Source organism: Ceratotherium simum, chromosome 2, assembly GCF_057802395.1.
Source record: "Ceratotherium simum simum isolate JZ-2026a chromosome 2, ASM5780239v1, whole genome shotgun sequence".
Lineage (NCBI taxonomy): Eukaryota > Metazoa > Chordata > Mammalia > Perissodactyla > Rhinocerotidae > Ceratotherium > Ceratotherium simum.
Genome location: NC_141901.1, coordinates 12566116 through 12592909, shown reverse-complemented (window position 1 = coordinate 12592909; position 26794 = coordinate 12566116). Strand labels below are relative to the sequence as shown.

The following is a 26794-nucleotide window of genomic DNA, read 5'->3' as shown; positions in this document are numbered from 1 at the left end:
CATTATAGAGAACTTTCCAGGCAGTGGAGGGAGAGGATCAAGAAAGACAATATAGCCCCATCCTTCAAAGAGTTTGCAACCTAGAGGGGAACTATATAAACAACCAACTTTAACCTCAGGCAGAATGAAATAAATGGTAGATAGAAGAGCAAGGAACATGTTGTCGAAGAGAAAAGAAAGACGTGATTAATTCTCACTGGAGTGGACGTCGTCTGAATTGGGTTGTGGAATTTCAGTAGGTAGAGTAATGTTGGAAAAGGCACATCAGGCCAAGGAAACAGCAAGGGCAAAGGCAAGGAGGCACGAAGGTGAGTAGAAAGTGGTCCAGCGGGGCGGAAGCAGACGGCAAGTAAAAGGAATGGAAGAAAGGGAGGCTGGGAAAATCGAGTGAATGCTGTTAGTCAGGGGAGATTGTTAATTTTTCTTGGAGGAAAGGAGTAGAATACCAAGAACTCTGCTTTGGAAAGCTAGCTGAGCGGCATCAAAGTAGAGAGTTTATAGAGATTAGAGAAGGTCAGCATTTTTTCAAAGAAAATACAGTGAATTCCTATATCATGGAGCTAGGAACTGCCCTGTTCTCTCTGGGAGCCCTTCCCCATTTCTCCCTGTGCGATGGGAACAATTGTAAAATCTTTGTGAGGCAGAGACGTAAAAGACACCAAAAGAGGAGAGATAGTGATGGAATCTAAGTCATGATGGGAAAATGTGGGGGCTTAGGCAGAATCCATAGTGATGTACTTCTGGAACCTTTTGACCCCATCAGTATGAAAAACATTTAACAGTTTACACATGACATCACAAGACTAGAGTCAAGGTTTCCAGAATAAATCATTTCCATTTCCACATTTAAAGAGGTCAAAGATGAAAAGCCTAGAAATGTGAGTGGCGTTGATTGCAAGATGAACTCAAATGTTCAGGCTGAATATCTTCGATAGAGGAAAAAGAGATGTAACTAGAGGGCCATGCTGATGAAAGTAAAATACGTAAAGACAAAGTGGTATTCTAGAGGAGCTGGAAAATATAGAGACAGAAGTGATAATACTAGGACAAAGGAAAGTCAGTCCACTAATGGTTCTCATCAGCTCGCTTGCTATGGGGCATTTGTGGCCCCTCATTAGGAGGAGAAGAGGCGAAAGGAACAAAGATTTGGGAGTAGAGACCACCTAACCTGGTGTAAAATGCCTCGAACTCAGTGAAACTGGAATGATCATTTATAATAAGGGCTCAGTAATTCCTGTAACTGTCACAACTGTTAATTAGGAATTTCAAAGTCCCTAGGAGCCTGAGGCTGGCATGGTTATCTGTGGGAACTGCCAGCTCTTACCCACCCTGGGGCCCTCCTCATGTTGGCCTGATTTGGCTTTGTTTCTTGATCAAAGATCTGAGGCTGATACCTTCTCCCACTCCTACTATCCTTGGTGAAGTTCCAGTACTGCGCTCTCATGTCTTGTAAAATAGGAACTTTCTGTCAATGTTGATTATTGAAGAAGTTAGAGACAATGCCCTGGCTGAGGGGAAAAACAGCCAACCTCCACTAGATGGCGCTGCAGATCACACAAAGAGGGCCCGTGGGAGGGCCTGGGAGAGAGCTTCCTCTCCATAGAAGGAAGGAGTGAAGCCAACTTCAGTCCCTAGAATAAGGAGAGGGGCCTGGATTAAGAGTTAAGAACACATGGGTCCCAAGCCTGGTGTTGTTTCTAACCAGTAAGTGACTGTAAGTGAGACAAAGTCTCTGCAACTAAGTTTTCTTATCTATAAAATGGAAGAAGGCAGCCTTCATTTATGGAGTACTTACTATGTGTGGGTGCCTCTGGGGACTCCCTAACCATGCCAGATTAGGGTTATTGTTTCCATTTTACAGTTGAGGAATCTGGGGTTCAGCAACACTGAGTTACTTCCCCAGAATCACACAGTTGGTTGTCTGGGGCGTGGCGGGTGGTTAAGAACTGAATCAGGGTTTGCATTTTCTTCACTCACTGCATCTCACTCCCAGCCACTCAGGCCACTGGAAGGATCTAGTCCCATGATCTTATTACCTCAATTAAAGCATAGAGCTGCCTCTTCACCTGGGGTCCACGGAGGTAGAGCTGCATTTCAGCGGAGCTGGCTTTCTTTGTCATCCTGTGCTTTTTATTTAATGCATTTAAAAAACATTATTCTGAGAAGGGTCCATGGTACAAAACAGTTAAGAATCCCTGGCTGAAAGGGATCTTAGTGTGTCTGGTCTAACATCTTCATTTTACAAATGAGGAAACTGAGGCCAGAGTGGGGAGGTGACTCCTCCGCCTTCTAGCCCACCACCCCCTCGTCACCGCATGCGCTCACAGGAGAGCTGCTGCCTTTTTGGGCATGTGACAGCGGACGGATAATTCAGAAAAAGGGAGCCGAATGGGAGCAGTCAGAAACTGCCATCTGGAGGGAGAGAGCGTGACAGGAGCAGACAAAGGCAGTCGGCCCTTGACAGGAGGCCCCAGTTCACTGCATGCACATCAAGTTTCAGGCCTTAAAGACCCCGGCCCTGGACCAGAGCCAGGCTGTGTGGGTTCACACACACACATACACACACACACACACACACGATTCAGGTGTTGTCACACAGGCTCTAAGGACAGGCCAAACAGTCCCAGCCAGGCAGCTGTGGACAGGGCCCGGAAGCTTTGGATGAGGCAGTCAATGTGCTTACACATTAGCCCTCCGGATTAGGGGCAGGGCTTATCTCTTCTGTCCAGTGATTCCAGCTAACCCTCTTACTGTCCTGTAAGGGTTCAGTGGTGGGATGATGATGCTAACAATAATGGAAGAGGCCTTCCTGAAATGACTGCATGTGCCATTTCCCAGGAGAATGTGTGAAGTCTCCCTGGACTTGAATAGTAAGAATAAGCAGGTGACTCTTTTAGCGTCCCTCCAGGACTGCGGGAGCCGGGATGGCTGAGGAACGGCTCTTAGGACAAGCGTTGTCTTTACTTAGAAGGCTGTGGGACAATTATATTTGTCAATTATTCCTCTATAAAGTTAAAACAAAAAAGACTGTGGGAAGCATTTCCTTTCTTAATACTTTGCTTTGCTTTTAAAAATAGTAAGGTCTTAGGACCCTAAATTTTATACTAATCGCCCCTTCAGAGTAATGTGCAAATTAATTGAAGCACAGGCATTTTCGTCCCAGCTCAGGAGCCCATAGAGTTCAGCTGGAACCTACAGCAAGACAGGAACAAAGCAAAGCTGCCTGGAGGAGTGGGACAAGCTGGGGGGCGGGGGTGTGTGTGTGAGGAACAACACCATCCCGGGCACTGGGAGAGAGGGCCCAGCTGATAGCCAGTTTGGTACCTGAGGCTTAGGATGTTTCCCATCACAGTCCAGGGAGTCTGCTAGAAATTAAAGGCCTGGGGTTAAATAATGGTGGGCTACAAAATGTGGCTGGAGTCCAGCCACAGGCAGCCTAGGGCAGGTGACCCCTAAGCCTGTCAGCACACAGGCAGGCAGCATCATGTGGCCCGTCACAGGTAGCAGGACTCCAGCCCTGACCCGCAGTTCCAAGGCCGTGCTCAGGACCCTGGGAGGCGGACAGGAGAAGACAAAGCAGGGCCGTTTTACAGAGGATGGGGCACCAGGCAGGCTGGATCTCAGCCTTGGAAACCAGGGCAGGGGCTTAGGAGTGCGGGCTCAGACACGCAATTGGGGAGGGGGCAGTGGAGGAAGAGAGCCCAGTGGTGAGAACTGGGACACAGGCTGGGCTCGTGCTAGCAGCCCAGTGACCTTGCCGGCCACAGGGCATCGGCCTGGGGGAGAACAGGGCTTCCTATCTCCTGACTCCAATGAGAACTGACACCAGATGTGGGGTCAGGGCAGAGTCTGCAACGAAGATCAAGTGGCCCACCCCTGGGCGGTGAGATGGACTCCCTACACATCAGGGGCCCTATGGTCAGGCTCTCTGGTGAGAGAAGGGGGCTCACTCAGACCCCAGAGGGCAGTCCAGCGAGGTGTGTAGAACAGTGTCAATCCTCGGACTCTCTCCCTTCCTCTCCCCCAGCACTCCGGCCCTAGGAAGGGGACACAGACAGGTGGGAGGAGGATCTTCACCTGTGTTTGGGAATCCCAGACCATGAGATGCAGGGGTGCACTCTGCCCTGGCTACCTCTGGGCCCATCCCTGACAGTCTGGAGCAGGAGGGCCAAGGAGGGAGTTGAGACTCGGCCTGAGACCCAGGTTGTAGAACAGAACTAGGAAATGTAGCAGGTGCCAGACAGGGCTGGTTGGATGCACCAGCTTCAGGTTGGGTGGCCTCAGTTACAATCCTAGAAACAGTACCAAGAAGCCCATCAGATGTGTGGGGGCCCAATGATGGAAAATTGTGGTGGCTGCCATTGCTAGGGATCCAGGCAGCCCGGTGTGTGGGACTGGGTGCAAAGAGCCCACTGGGACCTAGTAGGAGAGGGATGGCAGAGAGAGAAGGGAAGCAGGATCCTGGATTTTGGATGAGGGTCAGGGTGGGGTTTAGTACTAGGCCAGATGGTAGATCTGAACTAAGGAGTGGGCACGAGGCAGAGGCCAGTGGAACAGACTGAGCCACCTTGTGTGGGTAGGAGGGGAAAGCTGAGGACCTGGTTCTGGTCTGCCTGACAGCAAGGAGGCCAGGCAGTCCTGAGGGAGTCCACAGGTGTGGTCTGGGCCCTGCACCCAGGCAGGACATCACATTCTAAGTCCCGCCAGACCAGAGTTCCAGGTGGGATGGAGCCTCCTGTGTGAGGTGTCCATGACTCCAGCATGAGGACCTGGGGAAGGCAGAAGGAGGGAAGGTCACACTTGGGGAGGACAGGCTCTTACACGGAACATTCTCTGGGCTTCTCTGTGGGGAGGGAGAGGTAGATGCAAGGTTCTCCTTTCTCTGCTGAGACACATATTTCCTGGCGGTCTCATGAGACAATTTCCACTTCTTTTCTACCTCCCTAGTCCAGCTGTCCCAGGGCCAGCCGATGTTTACCTGGGCCACCCCATCTCAGGCCTCTCTCTTCCTTTCACCTCTTTCTCCCTGTAACTCTGCCAAGAGGAAAGAAAATCCAGGCTTGCCAATAAATGCAGACTTCCGTGGCAACACAGCAAAAGAGAAAGGGACAGGAAAGGCAGCGTACCGATTTGCTTTAGACTCACGAGGTTAGTTATTAGAGGCCCTGGGCACCGACATCACAGCTTGTGTTCGTGGCTATATTCGAATCCTCTCTGAGTGGCAGAAGCTGGAGTTCGTTCCTGTTTTTCCTCTCCACCCAGCTCCATCACCCAAGGGGGAAATGTACATGCAGCTTTTGAAAGCCAGGGCTCCATCCCCTTCCTCGGGGAACTCTCAGAACCACATCTTCTCATTGTCAGGGGTGGCACAAGGTTTCCACTCTAAACTCCTGGTCCACGGTGGGTAGTGTCTGAGTGGGACAGAGGAGCTTCATGTAGGAAATAGAGCCCCCAGCCACGGGCAAGTCAAGTCCATTAACTCTGGCTATTTTGCTTTTGACTTTAAAGAGGAAAATCGTCCTCAGTCTTTTGCATAAAAGTGTCAACTGAGCACAAGAGGGAACAGAACAGAATTAATATGAGCTGGGCAATGTCATGGTTCCGGGTGCTGCACCGGGTCTTCCTGTACATTGTTATCTCATTCATCTTCACAGTTACTCACAAGCAGTTTTATTATCACCCCCGTTTCACAGATAAGGGAAAAGAAAGCTCAGAGGAGGTAACTATAACCCTACGTGGCAGGGAGCAGAGGCTTCAGACCCAAGTCCTGACTATCTGTTTCCATAGATACATACTGTCCCTCAGCTCAGTGGTTGTCAGAATGGAGCTGGCATCAGAATCACCTGGAAGGTGTGTTATTGCACAGATTTATGGTCCCCATCTCTAGAGTTTCTGATTCAGTTGTCTGGGGCAGGGCGTGACAATTGTCATTGCTGTCGAGGTTCCAGGTAATGATGATGATGCTGCTCTGGGGACCCCACTTTGAGAACCACTGCTCTAGGCCATGATGCTTTCCATCAAATAATCTACTCAAGACAGCAAATTACCACCCAAGACCCGCCAGGAAGCAGTGAGAGGCTCTAGACTGCACACTTTATGACCTGGGTAGTGCAGTAAGTGTACTGTGGGGTCACGAGAGCAGCCAGGGGCAAACCTGCCTGTTCAGACAAAGCTTGGCTCTCAGCCAGGGCCTCCGGTTCTCCGATAATGATTCCCTCCCCTCCCTGCCAGGTTCACCCTGTGGGGAGTGGATAACACAGGACGACGCTCCAGGCCAAGTGACGTGATCGTGAAGACCCCCTGCCCCGTGGTGGATGACGTCAAAGCCCAAGGTAAGAGACACGGAGGCTAGCAGAGTCTGCAGGGGGATGCCCCGGGGACCTGCCCTCGCCATGAGGAAAGCAGGAGCAAGGGAGGCGAACGGAACAGCCTGGAGTTCATGAGAAGGGGGCAGAATTCAAGGTCCAGCACAGGAGCATCACCTTTCCAGGAATACTCCTCAGCCTCTGCCTCTGGCGGAAATCCTCACCGTGTCCCATTATTCCACACTGCCCGTTAAGTCTAGGAGCCGGTGGGAGACATGATGAAAGCCCCGGGCACACCTGGTCATACACCAGGTGCTTAGGTATGTGGTGAAGTAGCCGTGACCTCTGCCCTCAGGAAGCCGATCAGGTCACTTACTCTCTTATTTTTTGTATATCTGAAAGGTTATTTTGAATTAAAGCACAGACAGCCTACAGATTTGAAATTAAATGCTATATTCCTCCCGGCCAAAGATGTGTCAAAACCCTTAATTCTGTATTTTGGAGTTCCGTGGACCAGTTCTTTGGTAAAGAACCGTCCCTCTTCAGTGCATCAGCGTCGGCCCTTGTCCATTAGGAAGAGTTTGTCTCAGTCAGCATCCATCGCACCTACAAAGAGCACGCTTCTTGGCGCTCCTTTCCTCATGATGCTCCCTGGCTGGTCTTGACATCATGCCCTGCTCTGAGGCCGACCATATCCCCTCCACAGCCAGAATCTAGCTGTGCTGGGCTCCACGTCTACAGGGCTCTGGCACTAACCAAAGTGATCTGATCAACCACTCATATCTATTCGGGAGAATTAGACTATTGCATTTGCACATTCGTGGAGACATTGACGACGCTGGAAATTTAGGCTATGCAAGTTTCAAGAAGAGAAATATTGTGGCCGAGCTGATTTCTGGTACCCATAAAGTCACCTTACATGTGGCTCCTGACTCCAGTTGCATCAGGTCGGCCACAAGGCACACAATCCCACAGTGTTCAAGGGGTGACACCATGGTGACGTGAAAACACACTGCTTTAACTAAAATCGCCCATGTTGTAGCACTTTACAGGCTCTAAGAGGATTTTCACATTTATTGCTCATTTAACATGCACAGCGTGTTAAGGGCACTCTTATTTTCAACACAGAAATCTGATCATATTAAGGCCCCTTCTTAAAACTCTTTAATGGATTGCCGTTCCTCTTGTGATAAAGATCAAGATATTTAACAGGCATATTAGGACCTAAATGGAGTGGCCCTTGCCCACTTCTCCAGGCTCTTCTCCCACTGTCCCCATCAATCTCTGCATTTCAGCCTCCCCGCCTCTCTCAGTTCCTCCAACACACCAATTCTGCTTCTACCACTAGGCCTTTGTACATGTTGGTCTCAGTACCCCAAATGCTCTCCACCCCCACCCCTTTCAACAGATGAGCTCTGCTTACCCTGCAGATTTCAGATCAAGTGTCCCTTCTTCAGTACAGAAGGGGTAAAGCGTTGTTGCTAGATATCATCACAGTACCATGTTTCTTTCATTCATCTCTGTTTATTATAATCATGTGTTCAATATCTACTTCACTGGACAGCGAGTTCCATGAGAGCAGGGTCCTGGTCTCTTTTTGCCCACGATTGTGTCCCTAACACTTAGAAGGCAGCATGGTGACCAGCTGGTTACAGGAACACTTAGGTTCTGGAGTCAGACCACCCAGGTTCAAATTCCTGCTCTACCATCAGACTACTTGACCTTGAGCAGCTTACTTTCCCTCATGCCTCAGTTTACGAACCTGTAAAATGGGGGGAGGGATAATAGTACTCTAGCCAATAAGATTCTAGCAAGAATTAAACGAGTGAATTTATTAGTATTTTTTAAAAAGTGCCCATCCCAGAGTAACTCTTCAGTAAATGTTAGAGGGTATACATTTCTGGGGTTGTGTCCCTCATGGTCAACCTGATACAGCTGGAGCCAGGAGCCATAAATAAGGTGATATGAGGGGCACCAGCAAATCAGCTTGGCGACAATATTTCTCTTACTGAAACTTGCGCAACCTAAATTTCCAGCATCAGTCCGTGTCTCCGTTAATACACGAATGCTCTCATTAACCATGTGTAGACTCTGCTTTCCAATAGGAACTCAGTACGTATTTACTGAATGAATAGAATATTGCCCCCATTTTTAAAATGCAGAAACTGAGATTCAGAGAAGAGTAAATAAGCTGACCAGGTCACCAAGTTATCATCTAAGAGAGCCAGCACTCGGACTCATTATTTAACATCAATTCCCATTTTGCCTACAGTGTTAAATTGGATATTTGAAGGGTTATTATGTAAAAGACTGAAAACCTTTTTGGTCTGTGAGTACTGATGAAGGAAAGACATACATTAAAAAAAGAATGTTCATGTTAGATACCAAAAAACTTCTCCCTTTCAGGACTAAAGTGTCCACTGGGACGTTAAGTGTAAGACAGACATGCTTCTCTCTGGAGTGAGTGCTGCTGGCCTAGAGGGTGTGGACTGGGTGACTTTGAAGGTCTCCACAGTCCCCCGATGATGAAAGCAGAGTCTGGGGTTGAAAACCCCCGGATGAGAGACAGTCTGGAGAGGACCGGTGGCGCCCTTATCTCATTATCTGTTGATTTCTTACTCCAAGCCGGAGAGGAGCAGGTGATAAGAAGGTGCCCCAGCTACTTCTGTGTTGGAGAATTTGCTGATGTCCTTGCCGGCAGTGGTGGGCACCTTGGACTTGCTTGCTGCATAGGCAGCAGGCTGGTGGGACATCAGGGAGGTGATTAGCAGGGACGAGGGATGCAGCATAACGCCATGTGTAGCAATAGATGGATAGGAAGCAACTCTGGAATAAAGAGTGGCCAACACAGAACAGTCTGCCTGGGAAAGATGACTGTACTTTTTCTCTGTGGGGCTTCTTTGGGTTAATCCCAGCCCCCAAAGTGTATCAAGATGTGCTTCTGCCCACTTGTGCTCCCTGACAAAGAAGAGTTTCTGAAACCCCAGCAGACCGGCTGGGAGGACCAGAGGCAATTTAATGCTGAGAGAATGAAATCACATTCCCAGGTGCTCTTATCCTTCAGCTGGGAAGGAGCCCTGTACAGGGCAAACGTGGAGAGTAATGAGTTAGACTAATTGAGGGTAACCTCGCAAATTAATACAGTTCCAGCAGTTCCACCAAAAAACCATATGCTTTGCCTCCTTCAAACCCAGATGGTGATCATAAATCTAACCCACCTGGGTCTGAGTTTAAACCTAATAACAAATGAGAATTATGTTTTAAATGACCCAGAGCATGACTTCAGCTCCTAATTGTATAGCAGGAAGCCAGACTCTATTCCTTAAATGAACACTTTTCCTAAACTAGATACTTCCTCTGAAGAATTTCACCACGTCATGACGCCAAAGCCACCATGCAAGTAAGTTTCTACCAGTGTTTTACTGAAACCACCCTTCCCCCAGTAGCAACAAGCTAGTGTCAGTAATAAGATCAACCTACTCTCCAGGTTGGGGCCTGGCCTTCCAAGAGCTCTTCATGAAGCTTCACTAAGTGAAGGCTAGTTCTCATCCATCACTCGCCCCACATCCATCCTCCTTTCCTGATGCCAAATATAAATTCTTATCCATTCCTTCATTTACTCCTTCCACAGACATTTATTGAGCCCTAGTATTAGATGCTAAAGAAACAAAAATAATTAGACTCAGAATCTATTTTCAAGAATTTTATAATCAGATTTCATGAAGTTATCAATTCATACACCATATATTAAGCCCTTACTAAATACCTGGTCTAGGCATGAGAGGGTAAAACCCCTGCCTCATGGAGCTTGTATTTTAGCAGGGGTGACAAACACCATAAAATAGTAATAAATAATATTTCAGATGGAGATATATGTCAGGGAGACAAGTAAGCAGGGAAATGGGACAGGAGGTGCAGAAGGTGGAATTTAATTTTAGAGTGGTTTGGGAAGAAGGTGAAGGAGAAAGATGCACAGATATCTGGGGAAGATCATTCCAGATAGAAGAGCAGCAGCAGGGAGATCCTTGGCATGTCTGAAGAAGAGAAGTGAGGCTCCTATGGTGGAGAGGGATGGTAAGAGGGAGGGAAGTCAGAGAGGAGCTCCAAGGGGCTGTGGGGCAGATCTCATAGGGCCTGGTCCTCAGAGTAGGGAACGGACTTTGCCTGGGATGGGGATGGGAAGCCCTGGAGGACTTTGAGCAGAAGAGTGACATGATCAGACTTAATGTTTCACAGGATCATTCTGTCTGCTGTGTTGAGAATGGACTCCAAGTAGCAGGTCTAAGGTGGAAGTCGGGAGACAAGTTAGAAGGCTTTGGCAATACAGAAGGGAGATGACGTTGTTTTAAACTAGGATACTTGTGATAGAGGTGGTAAGAGGTGGTCCAGTTCTAAATTATTTTGATGGTAGAACCAAAAGGATTTGCTAATGGACTGGATGTGGAGCAGGAGAGAAAGAAGAGTCACGTCAGTCTTACCATATATTGTGAAAAGCGCCGTATAGGGGGATGTACGGAGTGCTGAGGGATCACGGAAGGAACCACCTAGTTCAACGGCTTGTGATTTTTCCCCAGCAGACCCTGTGAAGACAGAGAAAAGATGGAGCAAGCTAGTTGAGGGCACCAGCAATGGGCCATGTGGATTAGGTCAGGTAGAGAAGGAAGTAAGTACGGGGCTGATGCCAGGAGTAAATGGAGGAGCCAAAGGACCTGGGGTTTCCGTCCCTGAAGAGTAGATTTGGTAGTAAGAAGTACAGGAGCCGTGAAAGGAGGTTGTGTTCACGGTATGTGGTGTTAGGATTCACTACGTCAAAGGTGGAGATGTTCTCAGGGATGACGATGGCTTTTGGTGGTTGAGGGAGTCTAGCCTTAAAGAGATCTTTCACTTGGGCAGTGAAGTCACCCAAAATGGTGATAAGAAATGAGGTGGAGAAGATGAACCAGATGCCAGATTTTTCCACGGGTGTAGAAGAATGGTCAGGAAGTGAGGAGGGGGAAATAGGAAGGGGCAGATGCGATTTTAAAGTGGAGGGAATTTACATATAGATAGAGAATAATCGTTTGCAAGAGGTCATGAGAGGCTGAGAGACTGCTTTTCTCTGGAGCATCAAGAAGGATCCCTCTGTACTGGAGAAGGCTTCAGGCAGGTTTCAGCCAACACAGGGATATGAGGGAAGAAGAGCGTTTGCCAAGGTTAACAGTAAAGGGAGAGCTGTTTGCCATGTAACAGTGCTGGTCCCAAAGGAAATAAGGAAAGTGGGAGAATGAATTAGTATAAAGCAGCAGTTCCCAAAGTGTGGTCCAGAGCAGCAGCAGCAGCAGCATCACCTTGGAACTTGTTAGAAATGCACATTCTCAGGTTCCAGCTGAGACCTGCAATCAGGAACTCCAGTGGGAACCAACGATCTCTGTTTTCACAGGCCTTCCGGGTTGAGAATCAAGTTCGAGAATCATTGGTGTAAAGGAAGCACAGAGCAGCATGAGGAGAAAGGGAGAGGGGAAAGGACAGACAGAGTTGGGGGGTGGAGGGAGGGACCTTGCGGTTTGGACATTGCTGAGAGTGACAGAGATATAAGGCCAGTTGGGATTCATTGTCGTCACGTTTTCATTTGGAATGCCAAGGTCAGTCACTTCAGTGTGGGGACAGACACGTCTCAGGTAGCTCCCGAGGAATAATGAAAGTGATGACTTAGGACCTCCGTTCAGGGAACTTTTGTTATAGCAGCCAAGGAAGCCATTGACAGAAGGTATAGATGCTTCCCTTATTTCACGGTATAAAGAGCAGCCACTACTGGGGGATAAGAAAGCTCACGTCTGCCCCTGCACTCACTCCTCTCCTTTAAATAAGACTATTCCCCCAGTCTCTTGGCCCCCATGTTTCAGTCTGTCTTGCTAATGGCATTGGGAAAAGCATGATCTAGTAGAGAACCAGTGATAATAATAATAATAATAACAATAATAATAACAATCCATTATTGTCCGACTGTTCTCCTCACTCACCTTATTCCAGACACTACAGTTTATTTGCTGTTTTCAGATATGCTGCCCACCATAGGCTGGGAGCCTGCGTGCTGACATTTCCTCCCCCTGGCACGCTCTGCCCAGACGTCCCCGCAGCTCATTCCCTCCCCTCCTCCAAGTCTCGGCTCACGTGTCATCTTTTCAATGAGACCCACCATGACCACACTATTTATGATTGCAGCGCCCCACCCAGCACTCCCAATCTTCCATTTTATTTTTCCCCACTTTCTAACACACTGTATTTTACTTATCTGTTATGTTTATTGCTTACCCGAATGTCTCTACTAGACTGTAAGTGCCATAAGGGTGAGGAATTTTGTTAGAGTTACTCCCTGATGTAGCCCAAGTGGCTAGAAAAACGTCAAGCACGTGGTAAGCACTCAGTGAAAATTTTATTGAATGAATGAATAAATGTATGCATCCTGTGTCCAGACATTGTGCTAAAGAAAGGCTTTGCATTTAATATCACTTTTAGTCTCACAATAATCTTAGAAGATATATTATTAACCAGCATTGAACAGACAAAGAAACTAAGACCCAGAGACGTTAAGTAACTTGTCCAAGGCCACACAGCTAGTGGAGTGGAGCCCAACTCCATTTGATGCCGTGGTGCCTGTTTTTAACCATAGCCCTGGGTTTGAGGGCTTCAGTCCCAGCCCTGTTCATTTATTCTACTGCCTAAGAGATCTTGGCTCCCTTCTAATAACTCAGTTTCCTTTTCTGTGATGAAGCTGTGTATATAGACTCCCTGACATCTTTTCACCTGCATTTTAACTGTTCCTGAATAGCATGCATGTTAAAGAGAGGGAAGACAGATACCTATTTTGGATAACTCAAGACTTCTGTGAAGCTGAAATCTGGATAAAATGATAACTAAAAATACCTTATATTCTTTTCCATTCTCTGAGTTAGTGAATTCTTGAGATGCTATGAAAGCTAGTGAAATAATATGTCTAAATGTTCTCAGTGGAGGTAGGAGGAGCCAGAAATATTCATGCTCTAGGAGCCTGGCATGTAGATCTCTCTGAATATAGCATCCCATTTACTGATGTAGGCTTTTAAGCACACCTTAGAGTTTGATTCTCCTGGTTTTAGGAGATGTATGGTGGAACCCGGGCCTATCCCACCTGGTCTCAGGCACATCTGCTGCTGCTAATGGGAAGCATCAGCCTCCTCTAGCCGGATATTACTGTTGTGTTATGAGAATAGTAAACAGGCCATTAAACACCGTCTTAGCATCACCATTCGTCAGTGGAGATTGTCACAAAGAGGGCCTGGGGTCTCAGATGCTATTTCCCATCACCAGAAATGAGAACAGATTGACATCAGTAAAAGGGTGGAGAACCCCAAACCTCCCTCTCTGGGATCTGGTCTGATCACCCACATTTTTCCGCCCCTGGTCATTCTCTCAGTACACACTCTCTGCCTCTCATTGAATACAACACAGCTCTTAGAATAGTCCCTCTGCTTCTTTCTATCGCAACTCCAGAAATGATGGACTCCCTGCATACCTACTAGGACTCCCTCTTACTTGGCATCTATGGGCCAACCAGAGCAATGTCCTCTGCTAGAAATAGTCACCCCAGAATTGTATCCCCCAAGACTCTGCCTCCTGTATCTGAAGTTGGTTAAACAGTACCATCCCCTGAGCATTGGTGCAAAAGAGCAATGGAAGATAGACATAGTTTTAAATCTTGACTCCAGCCCACACTGGCTATGTGACCTTGGGCAGGCAACCTGGCCTCTCTCTGAATGTCCTCATTTGTAGGACAGGGACATTCCTATCCATCTTGCAGTGGTGGTGTAAGGATTAGAGTTCACATCTCTAAAGATCTCTAAAGTCAACAGGCCATTAATAAATAACTGGGAATGCCATAAATCTTTATATTTCAAATCACTGTCCACTTTGTCTCTTGATTCTATTTTAACAACCTGAGAATTTTAAAAATCCTGAAAATCTAAATGGATTTCTGGACTGAAATTATTTATTTTTTATTTTATTTATTTTTTTTTTGTGAGGAGATCAGCCCTGTGCTAACATTCGCCAATCCTCCTCTTTTTTTGCTGAGGAAGACGGCCCTGGGCTAATATCTGTGCCCATCTTCCTCCACTTTATATGGGACGCCGCCACAGCATGGCTTGCCAAGCAGTGCGTCGGTGCGCGCCCGGGATCCGAACCAGTGAACCCCGGGCCGCCGCAGCGGAGCGCACGCACTTAACCGCTTGCGCCACCGGGCCGGCCCCTGAAATTATTTTTAATGCAGCTAAAGATGCTGGCTACAAGAGTTTAGCTGCTAAAGAATTGGTATAGCCTGGTATGGAGAGATATCACTGGAAACCCTCCGCCAAAGTAGATTCAAATTGCTCTCAAAGTCATGAATTCCATTCATTTTGCTAACCTTTTTTTGATCTACTGTATTGTTTGGCCCTGTGCTAGCCACTCAGGACACTGGGGAAGTAACATCTGGCTCTTGTCCTCAGAGGCAATGGGCAAGATGGAAAAGTAAGAAAATCATTACAGTGTCTGGGCAGAGTAGGGGTGGAAATTTTATCCATTCCAACCCAGAAAACTCCTACAATGATGACTGTGTCATTACCACCAGCCCTGAATTCACTCAGAATTGTGACAAGGAATCAGGTTGCAATGCCTTTAGGCTTACAGGGGGTCAAGTGGGCAAAGTTCTGCCTTAGAAACTTGTAGACTTAGTTTTTTCATCCCCAGATTTAAGACTGGATCTGAGACAAAGAATTGCTCTCCAGATCTCAGTTCCCAGCTGCTTAGGAAGGAAATGTAAACAGATCTCCTTTCTGACAGGTTTAATGGGAAAATGGTTAATGATAAAGTGCTATGAGCTCCATAAGAAAAAAGGCCAAGCCTATCAAATTCATTGCCACTTTGCCACATCACCAAGTTCAGTCTTAGCAATGTATGCCTTGGAGACAAAAATATCAGGGATACAAATAAAATCGCAAGATTACTCATTTGGAACTGGATTGGATTGTACTGAATGTACTGGATTCCATTTATGTGTCACCACAGATCTACAAGCTTGTCTTCATATCTGGTCTGGGCGGTCCTAGGAAGGGCTCTGCATTCCCATACTCATGAGGCCAGGCTGCTTTTGGCACTGCGGCTGCTCCAGGTTCTTCACGTTGCTCAAGGCATGACCTGACAGTGCCTCACTGCGTCGCTGAGCCAAATGCCTGCCTCCTGCTGCCCAGGGCTTCCCTGTTCCTTTGCAGGACCTACTTTGTTCTCAAGCATATGCAACCCAGAAGTGCAGGGGAGTTAATGCCTCATGGGGGCAAATGTGGAAAGCCCCCGTGGACCATTCGTGGCGGGGAGCTGGAGATAAACTCTTCCATTTTTCCCCTGGGTGAACCAGTGGGGATCCAGTAGCGTCATGCATCCTCTCCTGCAAAACGTAGCCACCAGCTCCTTATATTTGTGCTCTCTTATATTTACTCTGCCTCCTTTCTTGCCTCATTTCCCTCAATCCTCTCTCCTGCTTCTCTGGGATTGCACTTGCCAATAAAGTATTAATCTAAGCACTTTTGCCTCAGGCTCTGTATTTTCAGGAAACATGGGTAAAGACAAAGAATATTATAATTGAACTTGACCTTAGAGATATTCTCTTTGAAGGCTTTCATTTTATAGAAGAGAAAACTGAAACCAATGGGGCAGAAGTAAAGTGAATTACTCAAACTCCCTGCTGCAGGCTCTAGGTTCAGTATTCTTTAAGTAACATCATACACCCACACATATATGTGTATATATGTATATACACACAAATACACATGTGTGTATGAACATGTATATGTGTGTATATATGTGTGTGATTGTATATACATACATATATATAAAATCTTATTTATTTCCTTTTCTGCCTTCCTTAGAGATAGCAGACAAGATCTACAATCTTTTCAACGGCTATACCAGCGGGAAGGAGCAACAGACGGCCTACAACACCCTTCTGGATCTGGGTTCCCCCACCCTACATCGCGTCCTCTACCACTATAATCAGCACTATGAGAGTTTTGGAGAATTCACCTGGCGGTGTGAGGATGAATTAGGCCCCAGGTAATCAATAAATTTCATTGCCTCTTTTAAAGACCTCAGCTCTCTGAAATTTTGTACCTCCTCCATTATAATACTGCAGCCATGAATTTGCAGAGATTTCCTGGATGAGCTTAGGTGGTTGGAGAAGTAAGTCCTGTGCTTTTAGACAGCTCAGTTCATACAGAATAGTTTTGGATAAGCTGTGTTTAGGCAATCAAGTCATGAATGCATTTCCTGAACTCTGAAAAAACCATTGCCCTTGACCTGTTTTACCCGCTCTTTATCACGCCGACACAGCATTCCAACTGCTAAACCTGCAGGAGCCGAAAGCTTAGTCTTGTGAAAGAAAATCAGGAATTTTATTGAAGAGGTTATCCAAAAATATTTATCGCATGTGATCTTTGCATATATTTAGGCATTATACAGACGAATCTTGAGCTAAATACCACATTCTCTTGAAAGACAACATGGGGTTAGCCAATGACCCACCTTGACATCTATCCTTACCAAAGTTAGGATAGTATAGTGTTTACCAACTTCTCCTGGCCCTGAGGCTACAACTTCCCGATACTCAATACCCAGTGCTTTTCGATTGCACAACACCAATAGAAGTCTTTGAAAGAGAGGAATGGGAAGAATGTGTAGAGATATCATCTTTCTTTTGTTCTGTTCATCATGGCTGTTTTTTCTGAGAAAACAGATTTCCCTGGAAATACTGGAATTTTCAGATAGACATGATGAAGAGGCTTTTCACATGGAATCTTGGTCCCTATATGTCCCAAAATTCTTTAGGAGCTCATGAAGAAATAAAAAATAGGGCAAGGATGGTGAGAACAGAAAAAGAAGGGAAGGGAAGGGAAGGGAAAGGAAGGGAAGGGAGGGGAGGGGAGAAAGGAAGGAAGGAAGGAAGAAAGAAAGAAAATGAAGAAAATCAACACTGGAGAATCCTCGAGCACTTAAAGAATTCTTGCACTCCAGCCAACAGGGCTGAACGAAAGTATCACCCAAAAGTCACCCCATCCGTCTGACCTCTGAGCAAACTGGAGGGAGACCCAGCCTCAGGGTGCCTCTTGTGATCTGAAATCCTAAACTTTCTTAGAAGACCATTGTTCAGGACATTTCTCCCTATTTTCTTACTTTTGAAGGAAGGAGGAGGTTTAGGATTATCTTCCTGAAATAAAATGATTTCATGTGTAAGGTCAGGAAGAATCTTTCTGCATTCCGTAAATTATTTCATGTTTATAAAGGTTGGTAGCCCTTGAGCAAACAGATGCCACTGCTGTGGACCATGACACAGAGGGAAATATATAAGGGACTTTTAATTTGTTTTATCTCAGTTTTGGTAAAAAGCAAACCCTGAGTTAGAAAGTAGACACATATTGAGAACTATCCTCCTGCTCCATACCTCATCGTTACTCCGGCCCTTATTATTACTCTCACCTAATGTCATCCCCTCTCTCCAACTCTTCACTCCCTTCACCTCTCCCTCCACTCCCTCCTTTCTCTGCTCCCACTCCCCTCTTCTCCTTCCTTCTGATGTTTATTGAGTGTATATCTACAGCTCTTTGTTAGGGAACATGAATGTCACAATTTGAATAGCACTAACATTGCATATATCGTCTTGATTTCCAAGGGCATTTGGATTGTTTTTAAAATTTCTCTCTTGTAACTCAAGAGTCAGGAGGAAAATTAGTTAATGAAGAAAGTGAGCAAGGGAAGAACTGTGGGTCTCACTGCAAAGTAAGGCCTGCTGCTGAGTATACACTCTTTTTCCCAAACTCTCCTCCCAGAAGACTCTTTCATGTGTAATACTGGTTTTTCAAGGCTACATATTAGAAAAAAAAAAAATGTGTAGTTTCATTAGCTTATAGAAAATAAAGATTTACTTTTTAGTGTAGTGGATCTCAGAGAGAACCACAGGAAAGGAAAAGTCCTCTGCCTTGAGATACATCAACACATTTTGGAGTTAGTTGTGAGAATGAATGGAAAAGGGTGTGTGGGGTACATACTTCCTGTGAGCAAGAAGTAAGGGTCCCCTCAGTTCAGTTAAATCCAATTCTGTTAAAATTCTTGGAGGCCTCCAGATTGAGTTGAGGGTTGAAATACTTTGAGAAGCCCACAGGCTCTGAGATGGTCAAGGGCAGACCCAAATTCATTATTATTTTTTTAAAAAAGTGAGCAGTAAAAGTAGCCACAAAGACCCATGGGCTAATTAAATCCATTTGTTTGAAAGGATGGCTGGGATGTGTTCCTGTATCCATTTCTTGAAGATGAGGCAGATGCTGCCCCTCATTCTTCCTTCACGCCTCCTTCCTCTACCTCCCAAGAATTTGTCAGCAACTAATGACATGCAGAGGATAGATTAAGAGGAAGGACCACCAGGGTCCCTGTTGATGACGACTTTTGAAAAGCCCGCGTGGCCAAACTGCAAGGCTGATAGAGGAGATGCCGTCTGCCTAAGATGCTAGTTAGTCGGCAGAGTGTTTGTTTGATTTCCTGTGACCCACCATTGAAGTTGGAGAAAATATGATTTCCCCTCCGAAGACCTCACACTCGCTTAGCCCCTTGACTTTGCTGCTAAAGCGCAACACTTTTCCTCCCCCGTCATCTCCACCCCTCTCTCAGCACGCCCTCTGGAATGCGGTGAGCTGCCAGGACAGAAAAAGAGGAATGAAATGAATGTGGTTATTGTTCTTTGAAAGCTCATACTAAACGGGGTGCAGAAACTTCCAGTTCCTGAAAGAATTGTTGATTAAATTAGAAAAAGAGATGGTTACTCACATGAGAAGGTAGCCTAGAAGTTGATAAATAACTGCAAGGGGTACTGTTCATTGAGCTTTCCAGGACAGCATTTTACAGCCTCACATGAGCTTGTTCAAATGAGTGAATCTTCTTTCATGGTTCTCTGGTCACTTGGTCTTTGAAGAAGGAGAAGAACATGGGTGAGTGAGGGAATCCTGCTCCTTCACTCATCCTAAGTGTTCAGAGTCAAAACCAGTGAGGTCTGAGAAGTGGCTATCAGGTAGTGCCTGTCTCTGACACCAGAAATGGATGACAGGAAGAAGCCCATACACCAGTGTGGTAGAGCGTGGTGATAGCCCATTTCCCCAAGCTGTACACAGAGGCTCTGGCTCTCTATTCTTGGCCTAGAGGGATCACTCCTTTCCAGTGTGTGCGAACTTGGGGACACCTCACCCTCCTCTGCTCTTTTCTCTCTCAGGGATCTGCAACAGCTCAGGCACCCTCTCTTCATCTCCTTTCCCCACTCTTTTAATTGGAGCTCAATGGCAGTGGCCTCCTTACTTCCTGAGGAAGATGGTGGAATGGGGCAGGAGCTCACTGGGAGGTTGTGGGTGATGTATGCCACAGAGAGTCTGCATTTTCCAAAGAATGACCCTGTGTCAATGTGCAGCGAGGGCATTATTGTCCTCGCCCTTAGACTATAATTACCTCCACACAGGCATAATTAGTTACATTTGATATCCCCTGAAGTTCAATATATCGGTTGCTTCTACTCAGTTCAGAAATAGCCTTGAAAAGGAAAGTGTTCAGTCAAACACCTTATTTGTCATTTAATGATGATAAATTACTGGCTTGAAAGAAAATTGATTTGATTTGTCTTTCAAAACTGCCAACTCTATGATTTTAAAGGCCATTAATTTCCACTAAAATATTAGTTATCTTCTCTTCTTTTTTTTTCCTTATTTCATTTTGTTTCTCTGTTTCATTTTGGTGCCTGCCCCACTTTGCACATCCATCCTATTGATTATTTCATTCATTCATTCATTCATTCATTCACTCACTTGACAAATATTTATGACGAGCCCCGTTCTAAGAGCCAAAAACAGAACAGTAAGCAAAACCAACCAGGCTGTGCCGTCTTGAAGTTTCAAGTCTCACACTCTGTGCCTTTCCCGCCTTCTCTTCTTTCCAACCTAAGTGTCCTCCGTGCTTGATCCACAGGAAAGCTGGCCTCATCCTTTCCCAGCTCGGGGATCTCAGCAGTTGGTGCAACGGACTCCTTCAGGAACCCAAGATAAGCTTGCGCCGCAGCTCCCTCAAGTACCTGGGCTGCCGCTACAGCGAGATCAAGCCCTACGGACTTGACTGGTCAGAGCTCAGCCGGGACCTCAGGAAGACCTGTGAGGAGCAGACCCTGAGTGTCCCCTACAACGACTATGGGGACAGCAAAGACATCTAGTGCCGTGATGCCAGAGAGCAGCTGCCAAAAGGAAGCAGGAGAGAGAAGGGGACATTGGGGTTGGTTTGTGGCTTTTTAATATTTTTTAATGGAACATTGAAACCTCCACAGGTGACATCTAAACCAGGGAGAGAGTGATCCTCGCTCCCTGCAGAACTTCTTCAGTCTGATGTTCTCCATCTGCACGATCAGTCAGCCTGCCCGCCAGCGGCTTCACGCGGTGCCATTTCTCTTCAGGGGATTACTTTGGGGCTTGTTTTGTGTGAATTTGTTTTGTTCATTTTTTTTCCAAGAGGTTCTTCAAAATGCTCAAGAGTTCTGTCATGCTTCCCATGAAGGTCCCTCAGGTTGAGGCACCTCCTGCTCCCTGAGTTCCTGAGTCCCTGGCAATTGGGGACAGAGATGAGGCCAGAAGGTTGTTAGACCAGTCTCAGGCCCCAGCCTCAGGCATTCCTCAGGAAGCATCTGGGAACCTAAGCCCTGCTCACAGAGAAAGACAGTAAGAACATTGGGAAGGCCGCCCCGCGTAGGTCTCGTGGTTTTCCCTCCAGGCCTTCCTGTTGCTGTGTTCACACCGCACAGGTGAAGCCAGCCTCCGGTGTGGGCTCCAGTGGGCCCTGGATTTTTAGGTCCTTCCTCATTTTAAGACAGGACTGGAATTAAGTCTCCTTGTGCTTCTGCCCTCTCCTCCAAACAATATGATCTTTAAGAGGCAACAAAATGCTACCTGTCAAATGCACCTTCAGAGTAGTCTTCCTGAGAGACTAGTTAGCAGTGCACATTCTAGAAAAGAAGTGTAGTTCATTGTTTTAAAAATCACCTGTGCCTCCAGGATGAACTTCTCCAGACTGCCAGTATACATCACACGTCAGGATTCTCTTCAGTGTCGCCCCGCTTACCCTGGGCAGATAAGCCTTGGTTGATATCTGCTGTGGTCCAGGAGGGGTTAACACCTCCATGTCAGTGTTTTGGTGAACTAAGGCTATTACTGATCGCAGAAAACTTCTGTCCACTCCCTTCTTGCTGAACTTGCTTAATTATGTTGCTAGTTTTGCAGATCATTGCTCTGGATGACCATCAGCAGGATTCCACCATTTTCCCCTCCCATCTAGTGGCGGGAGGAGCAGTGATTCTGTGTAGACAAGCTCCACTGACTGCAGGTAAGGGCCGGCCCCTATCTCTGCCCCGCTGGCCGAGCGTTGGCGTGGGCATAGTGGTGGCCCAGCTGACAGGAAGCCCAGCCTTGCAGCAAGAGCTTTGCAGGGCCTTGTGGACCAGCGATGGCCTTAGCTGTCCCCACACACCTCAGAGGCCTGAACACACTCTTTCAGCCACCCGGCCTTTGACCAGGGCTCCTCGTGTGGAAACACAGGAGAAAGGTCAGGAAGGAGATGCAGGATCCACAAGGCCGGTCAGTGAGCCATACTGATTTTTTTCTAAACAGTAATAACGACAGATCGCATTCATTGAGTGCTTACTGTGTGCCAGACGCTGCTTTAAGCACTTTACATACCACTGAATTCTCACAACAACTCCCGCAAGGGAAGTGCTGTTCTTGGCTCCATTTCAGTGATGAGGACACTGAGGCAGAGAGAGGTTACGCGACTTGCCCCAAATGCCCTGCTTACTGTCTGCCAGAGCTACAATATGGATTCAAGCGGTCAGACTCCAGATCGTAGGACTTCAACCCCTGTGCCATCCTCAGCACTCCTCTCTGTATCGCCTGGGCAGCTGTCCGAGCTCTGAGCTCCACAGAGGGCCGCCCAGAGAGCTTTGCCCGGCCCGCCCTCCGTGGTGTAGATTTGCCCACAGCGTGGCCGTGGCCAGAGGGGGAGCAAAGTGCACCCTGCGCTCTGCAGCTGGAACGAGCGCCCTTTGGGACACCGTGTCTATAGTACAAGCCTTCCCCGCCGGCCCCTGGAGCGAAGCCTGTGGGAAGGCTGCGAGCACAGGTTGCTCTCACTCCCCTCCCCCTGTCTTTCCGTGGAAAGATGGAAAGGTTTATTTCACACTCTGGAATGTACCTGCCTCAGAGACTCCCCCACTTCCAGAGCGAAGGTGGCAGAAAAGTCAGCCCTGCCACCTGTGGTCAATGTAGGGCCTCGGGTAAAATGCCTCAAGGGACAAGTTTCTCACCTCGACCGGAGAGGAAGATGCCGTGGGCAGCTGGACACCCACCAGTGGGGCGAGCCGCCTTTGCCTCTGCTCCTGTTCTGCTGTCCTTTTATTCAAGTCTGCACAGAAAACGGGGTCTACGTGAGTGGGAGGTGGCCGAGGCTGCCACTACCTTCCTGCCTCCGAAGTGGGCGAGATGCGAGCCATGGGCCAGGGTGAGAGGACAGGGATCGCCCTTTTTTGTCCCCTCCTTCTGTTTTATTTAAATGAAAGAGGCTCACTCTCCCTCCTCTCCTTCTGTCTTTTCCCAGCTCTCCCAAGTCACTCTGCCTCCTTTTCATCTCTTTATCTTCGTCGTCTTCTCCTGTCTATGACCCTTCCTCCTGGGTCCCTTCCTTCTCCATGCTTCTCCTCCTCCTTCAGTGTCCCCTTGTACCTTCCTCACTGCACACATGTATGCGTGTACACCCACACATGCTACATACACACTATATGCACACCCACACACTCCCACACACTGTACATGTACAGCGCACACACTACATGCACACACTCTACACACACCCCCGCACCCTCACACACCATACACACACTCTATACACACACTACACACACACTACACACTACACACACTATACACACAACCCCTACTGCTGCATCCCGTCTACTTCCAAGTTGAAAGTAAGGCCAATGTGAATGGGGCAGGAGAGAATCTTAGGACCCCCCCTGAGGATGTGACAGGAGGATTTTGCCCTAGGAAGACACTAGTGATCACCCGCTGATGACATTTCCCAAAGCTTGCCTGGAGGAACCCATGCTGACTAGAAAGGGTGATAGCACTGGGCCAGTATTCAACCTCAAGTTTCCAAGCTGCCAAACAGGTCTTAAGGGACTCCCTTATATCCACCCACCCTCTCCCAGCTCCGGGGCTCCCACGAGACCACTGGGGTCTCCTCTTGGATGGACAGGACCCACTGTGACAGCATTAGACCTCTGGGTGCGCAATCGTTTTCCATGGAGTCCGGTCTGGCCATTGTTTTTAGTTAACCACACTTCTTGATATTCAAATGTTCTGTTAAAAAACTGAGTGTGAAAAAACCCGGTTTACTTCCATAGAAGGAAGAAAGAATATAATGTGACCAACTTCAGGTATAACAGTATTGTTTAAAGGAATTATTGTACAATTATAAAAAATGGAATAATCAACTAAATAATAAACAAAGCTGTTAGTAAGTGTTGAGTGTGTGGATGTTACCTTGTATCTTTCAATAATCAGAGTGATCTGGTTGGACCCACTGGGGAATTGCCAAAGTTTTAAATGTTACACCTTAGATTCCAAAAACATAAGCCTTCTAGCCCATCATCCTAACTAGAAAAAAAGTCAAATACTTCACAGAAAATTCTAAACTTATTGTTTTGTAGTTGTGATTCTCATCCTCTGTTGCCATCCAAATAATTAGCCAGTGAAATGTATTTATTGCATATCTGCTGTATTCCAGCCGCTGCATGCAGTGCAGAGATATGCTGGTGAATAAGACAATCTTGCTCTCCACCAGAGTGCATGGTATTTTATGCGGAAAGTTAGACAGTGAACCCATCATTACAAGGGTGGAGAGAACTATGACACAGAAGTACAGGATGCTTTGGGAGTTGCTGAAATTGATACTTCGGGCATCTAAGACAAATGTTGCAAAAGGCCTTCCCTGACGCATTGCTGTCTTGCATTCTGTAGACATCTGGGATGGGCTGGCTATTATGAAATGCTTCATGATGGGTAGCCCAAACACTCAATCTTTTTTTTTTCTCTCTAAAGTGTAACTTTAAGAGATGTTATCTCTACTGCCACCCAAACATGCGGTTCCCTTTAAATTCTTCGATAACCAGATATGAAGTGCCCGCACACTTCCAGAGGCCCCGTTGAAAAGTAATGATGCGAGTTCCAGTCCTGCGCAAGCAGCAACCATTGAAGACTGGGGCAGTTTGAAAACATGGCCATCAATTCTTTGACACCTCTCCCATCTAGAAGTGTGTTCTATTGCCTGTCCCCTGAAAGGTTTATGACTGTTTTGACCAATAGATTATGATGAAAGTGACACTGCGTGACTTCCAAGTCTGAGTCATAAAAGCCCTTAGGGCTTCTGCCTTCGTCTCTGGAACTCTTGCTCTTGGAGCTCTGAGCCAGCACCGAAGAAATCTGAGGCCACCATGGTGGGGCCACCATGCTGGAGAGGTCACGTGTAAGCACTGCAGGTCACTGCCCCAGCTGAGCCCAGCCTTTTAGACATTCCTGCTGAGGCACCAGACACGGGAATGAAGCTGTCCTGGACCCTAAAGGCCAATCCCCCTGCCAAGCCCTGCCTGAATTCCTGATCCCTAAATTACGCAACATAATAAAGTGGTTATTGTTTTAAGCCACTAAGGGGATCAGTCTGCTAAATAAAGGGGATCTGATTGGGGGCCAACAGTGTCTATTCCATCCACCCAGTGATGGAGCATTCAGTCAGCCCTGTCCCAGGTGTGAATTCACCAGGAAAAGGAGAGGAAATTTTATGCAGGCTGGGCTACACATGCACAACATCCCTCTCCCCAATAAGGTGGGTCTCTGCTCCAACAGAGGAGAGCAAAAAGAGGGGTGGACACTTCTTCCCAATACTTCTAAGCGGGTGACCTCGGGAGCCAAGATGGAAACCCTGGGGTGGGGGGGCGGACAGTTGTTCCAGGGTCAGCAAAAGACAGAGAAGGGAGAAGACAATCTGAGACAAAGAAGAAATATCGGAAGGGAAGGGTTTCTTGCAGTTACTTTGTTTTTCCGTCCCTTTGTATTTGGAACTTCCTGGATGTGAATATGTACACCCATACCTAATGTATGCCAAACACTGTGCTAAACCTTTTAACTGTGTAATATTCTCCAATCTTCTTGCAATTTTGTGAAATTAACACTCTTAAGAAAGAGAAGCAGAGTCTCAGAGACTTTATGTAACTTGCCCAAGTTCACAGCTAAGTGGAAGGACAGACATTTCAACCAAGGGCTGCCATTACACCACACTGCCTCTGCCATCAATGAGTTTGTTTTTCGTTGAGTTTCCTGGAAAGGGAAAGCCTCTTCTCACTGAGACTTTTGCAACTCACTGGCCAGTTACTCTAAGTCAGGCAATAAGAGAGAACGTGGCTGGATCAGTGCAGACCTACCCCCATCATGAGGAGAACAACACAGGGTGCGTGGCTTGTTTTCGCAACCCAAATATATTGTCACTTTTTGTTTGGCTTGTTTTCGGGTTTGTTGGGCTTGGTTGTTTTGTCTGTCATATGAAGAAAATACAGAGCTAAGAAATTGTGACTCTAGCTCTGTACGTAGCCTGTGTTGGGCTTTAATGGTTCTTGTGGCCTGTTCTCTGTGTTCTGCAGGCATCCATGGTAACACCCAATACTTGAGTGAGACGTTGGGGAACAAAAGCCTCCTGCCCTTCAGGGCTGCGTAGCTTGATATGCTGATCCAGGACCCAGCCTTGGTTTTGATAACCTATTGCCTCCCAACCCTGCTTCCATCATCACCTCCTATTGTCATTTCACCGGAACCAATTAACAAGCAGTTTAGTGTGAAACGCAAGCTCCACATTACATAGAATAAGCTGATGATTTCTCTTGCTACACGTGGGGGTCCAGGACTTGGCTCATGTCTGCTCTTCCAACATGAGAAAGAAATGAACCTCTTTGTTCTGGGGCTTCACTGTGTGCGCTGTAATTGGACTGATTGCCGTAGGGATGGACAGGTTTTGACATAATGTTTCTTCACCAAAACTGCCTTTTGTTTGAGTTCATGAATATGCCTGTTCACACAGGCTACAGATTAGTGTAATTGGTTCCTTACTATCTTTCCCAGTAGGAGAACCTCGGCCATATTCTGTGCTTAATAATTGGGAACGACTTCCTTTGTTTAGAAAGATTCAAATGTCAAGTAACCCTGAGGCTATTGCTGTCCCATGAGTCAGACAATGTTCTGTGACCTACCAACTTAGAGATGAAACCGCCTCACACCATGTCCTTGTGATGTCGCAGGACCTAAGTACCCGTGGATAAGACTAGGCTGGACATG

At 47.0% G+C, this 26794-nt stretch overlaps 1 protein-coding gene across 2 annotated transcripts in view; it reads left to right on the top strand.

Moving 5' to 3' along the window:
• Positions 1-23934, top strand: part of ASTN1 (astrotactin 1) — a 308295-nt gene extending 284361 nt beyond the window's left edge. For both annotated transcript variants that reach the window (XM_087438277.1, XM_004425007.3), the window contains exons 21-23: positions 6232-6332; positions 16223-16406; positions 20349-23934. In XM_087438277.1, the coding sequence (XP_087294403.1) occupies positions 6232-6332; positions 16223-16406; positions 20349-20586 (523 nt within the window). In that variant the 3' untranslated portion in view covers positions 20587-23934. The remainder of the gene's footprint in view (positions 1-6231; positions 6333-16222; positions 16407-20348) is intronic.
• The last annotated feature ends 2860 nt before the right edge of the window (positions 23935-26794 follow it).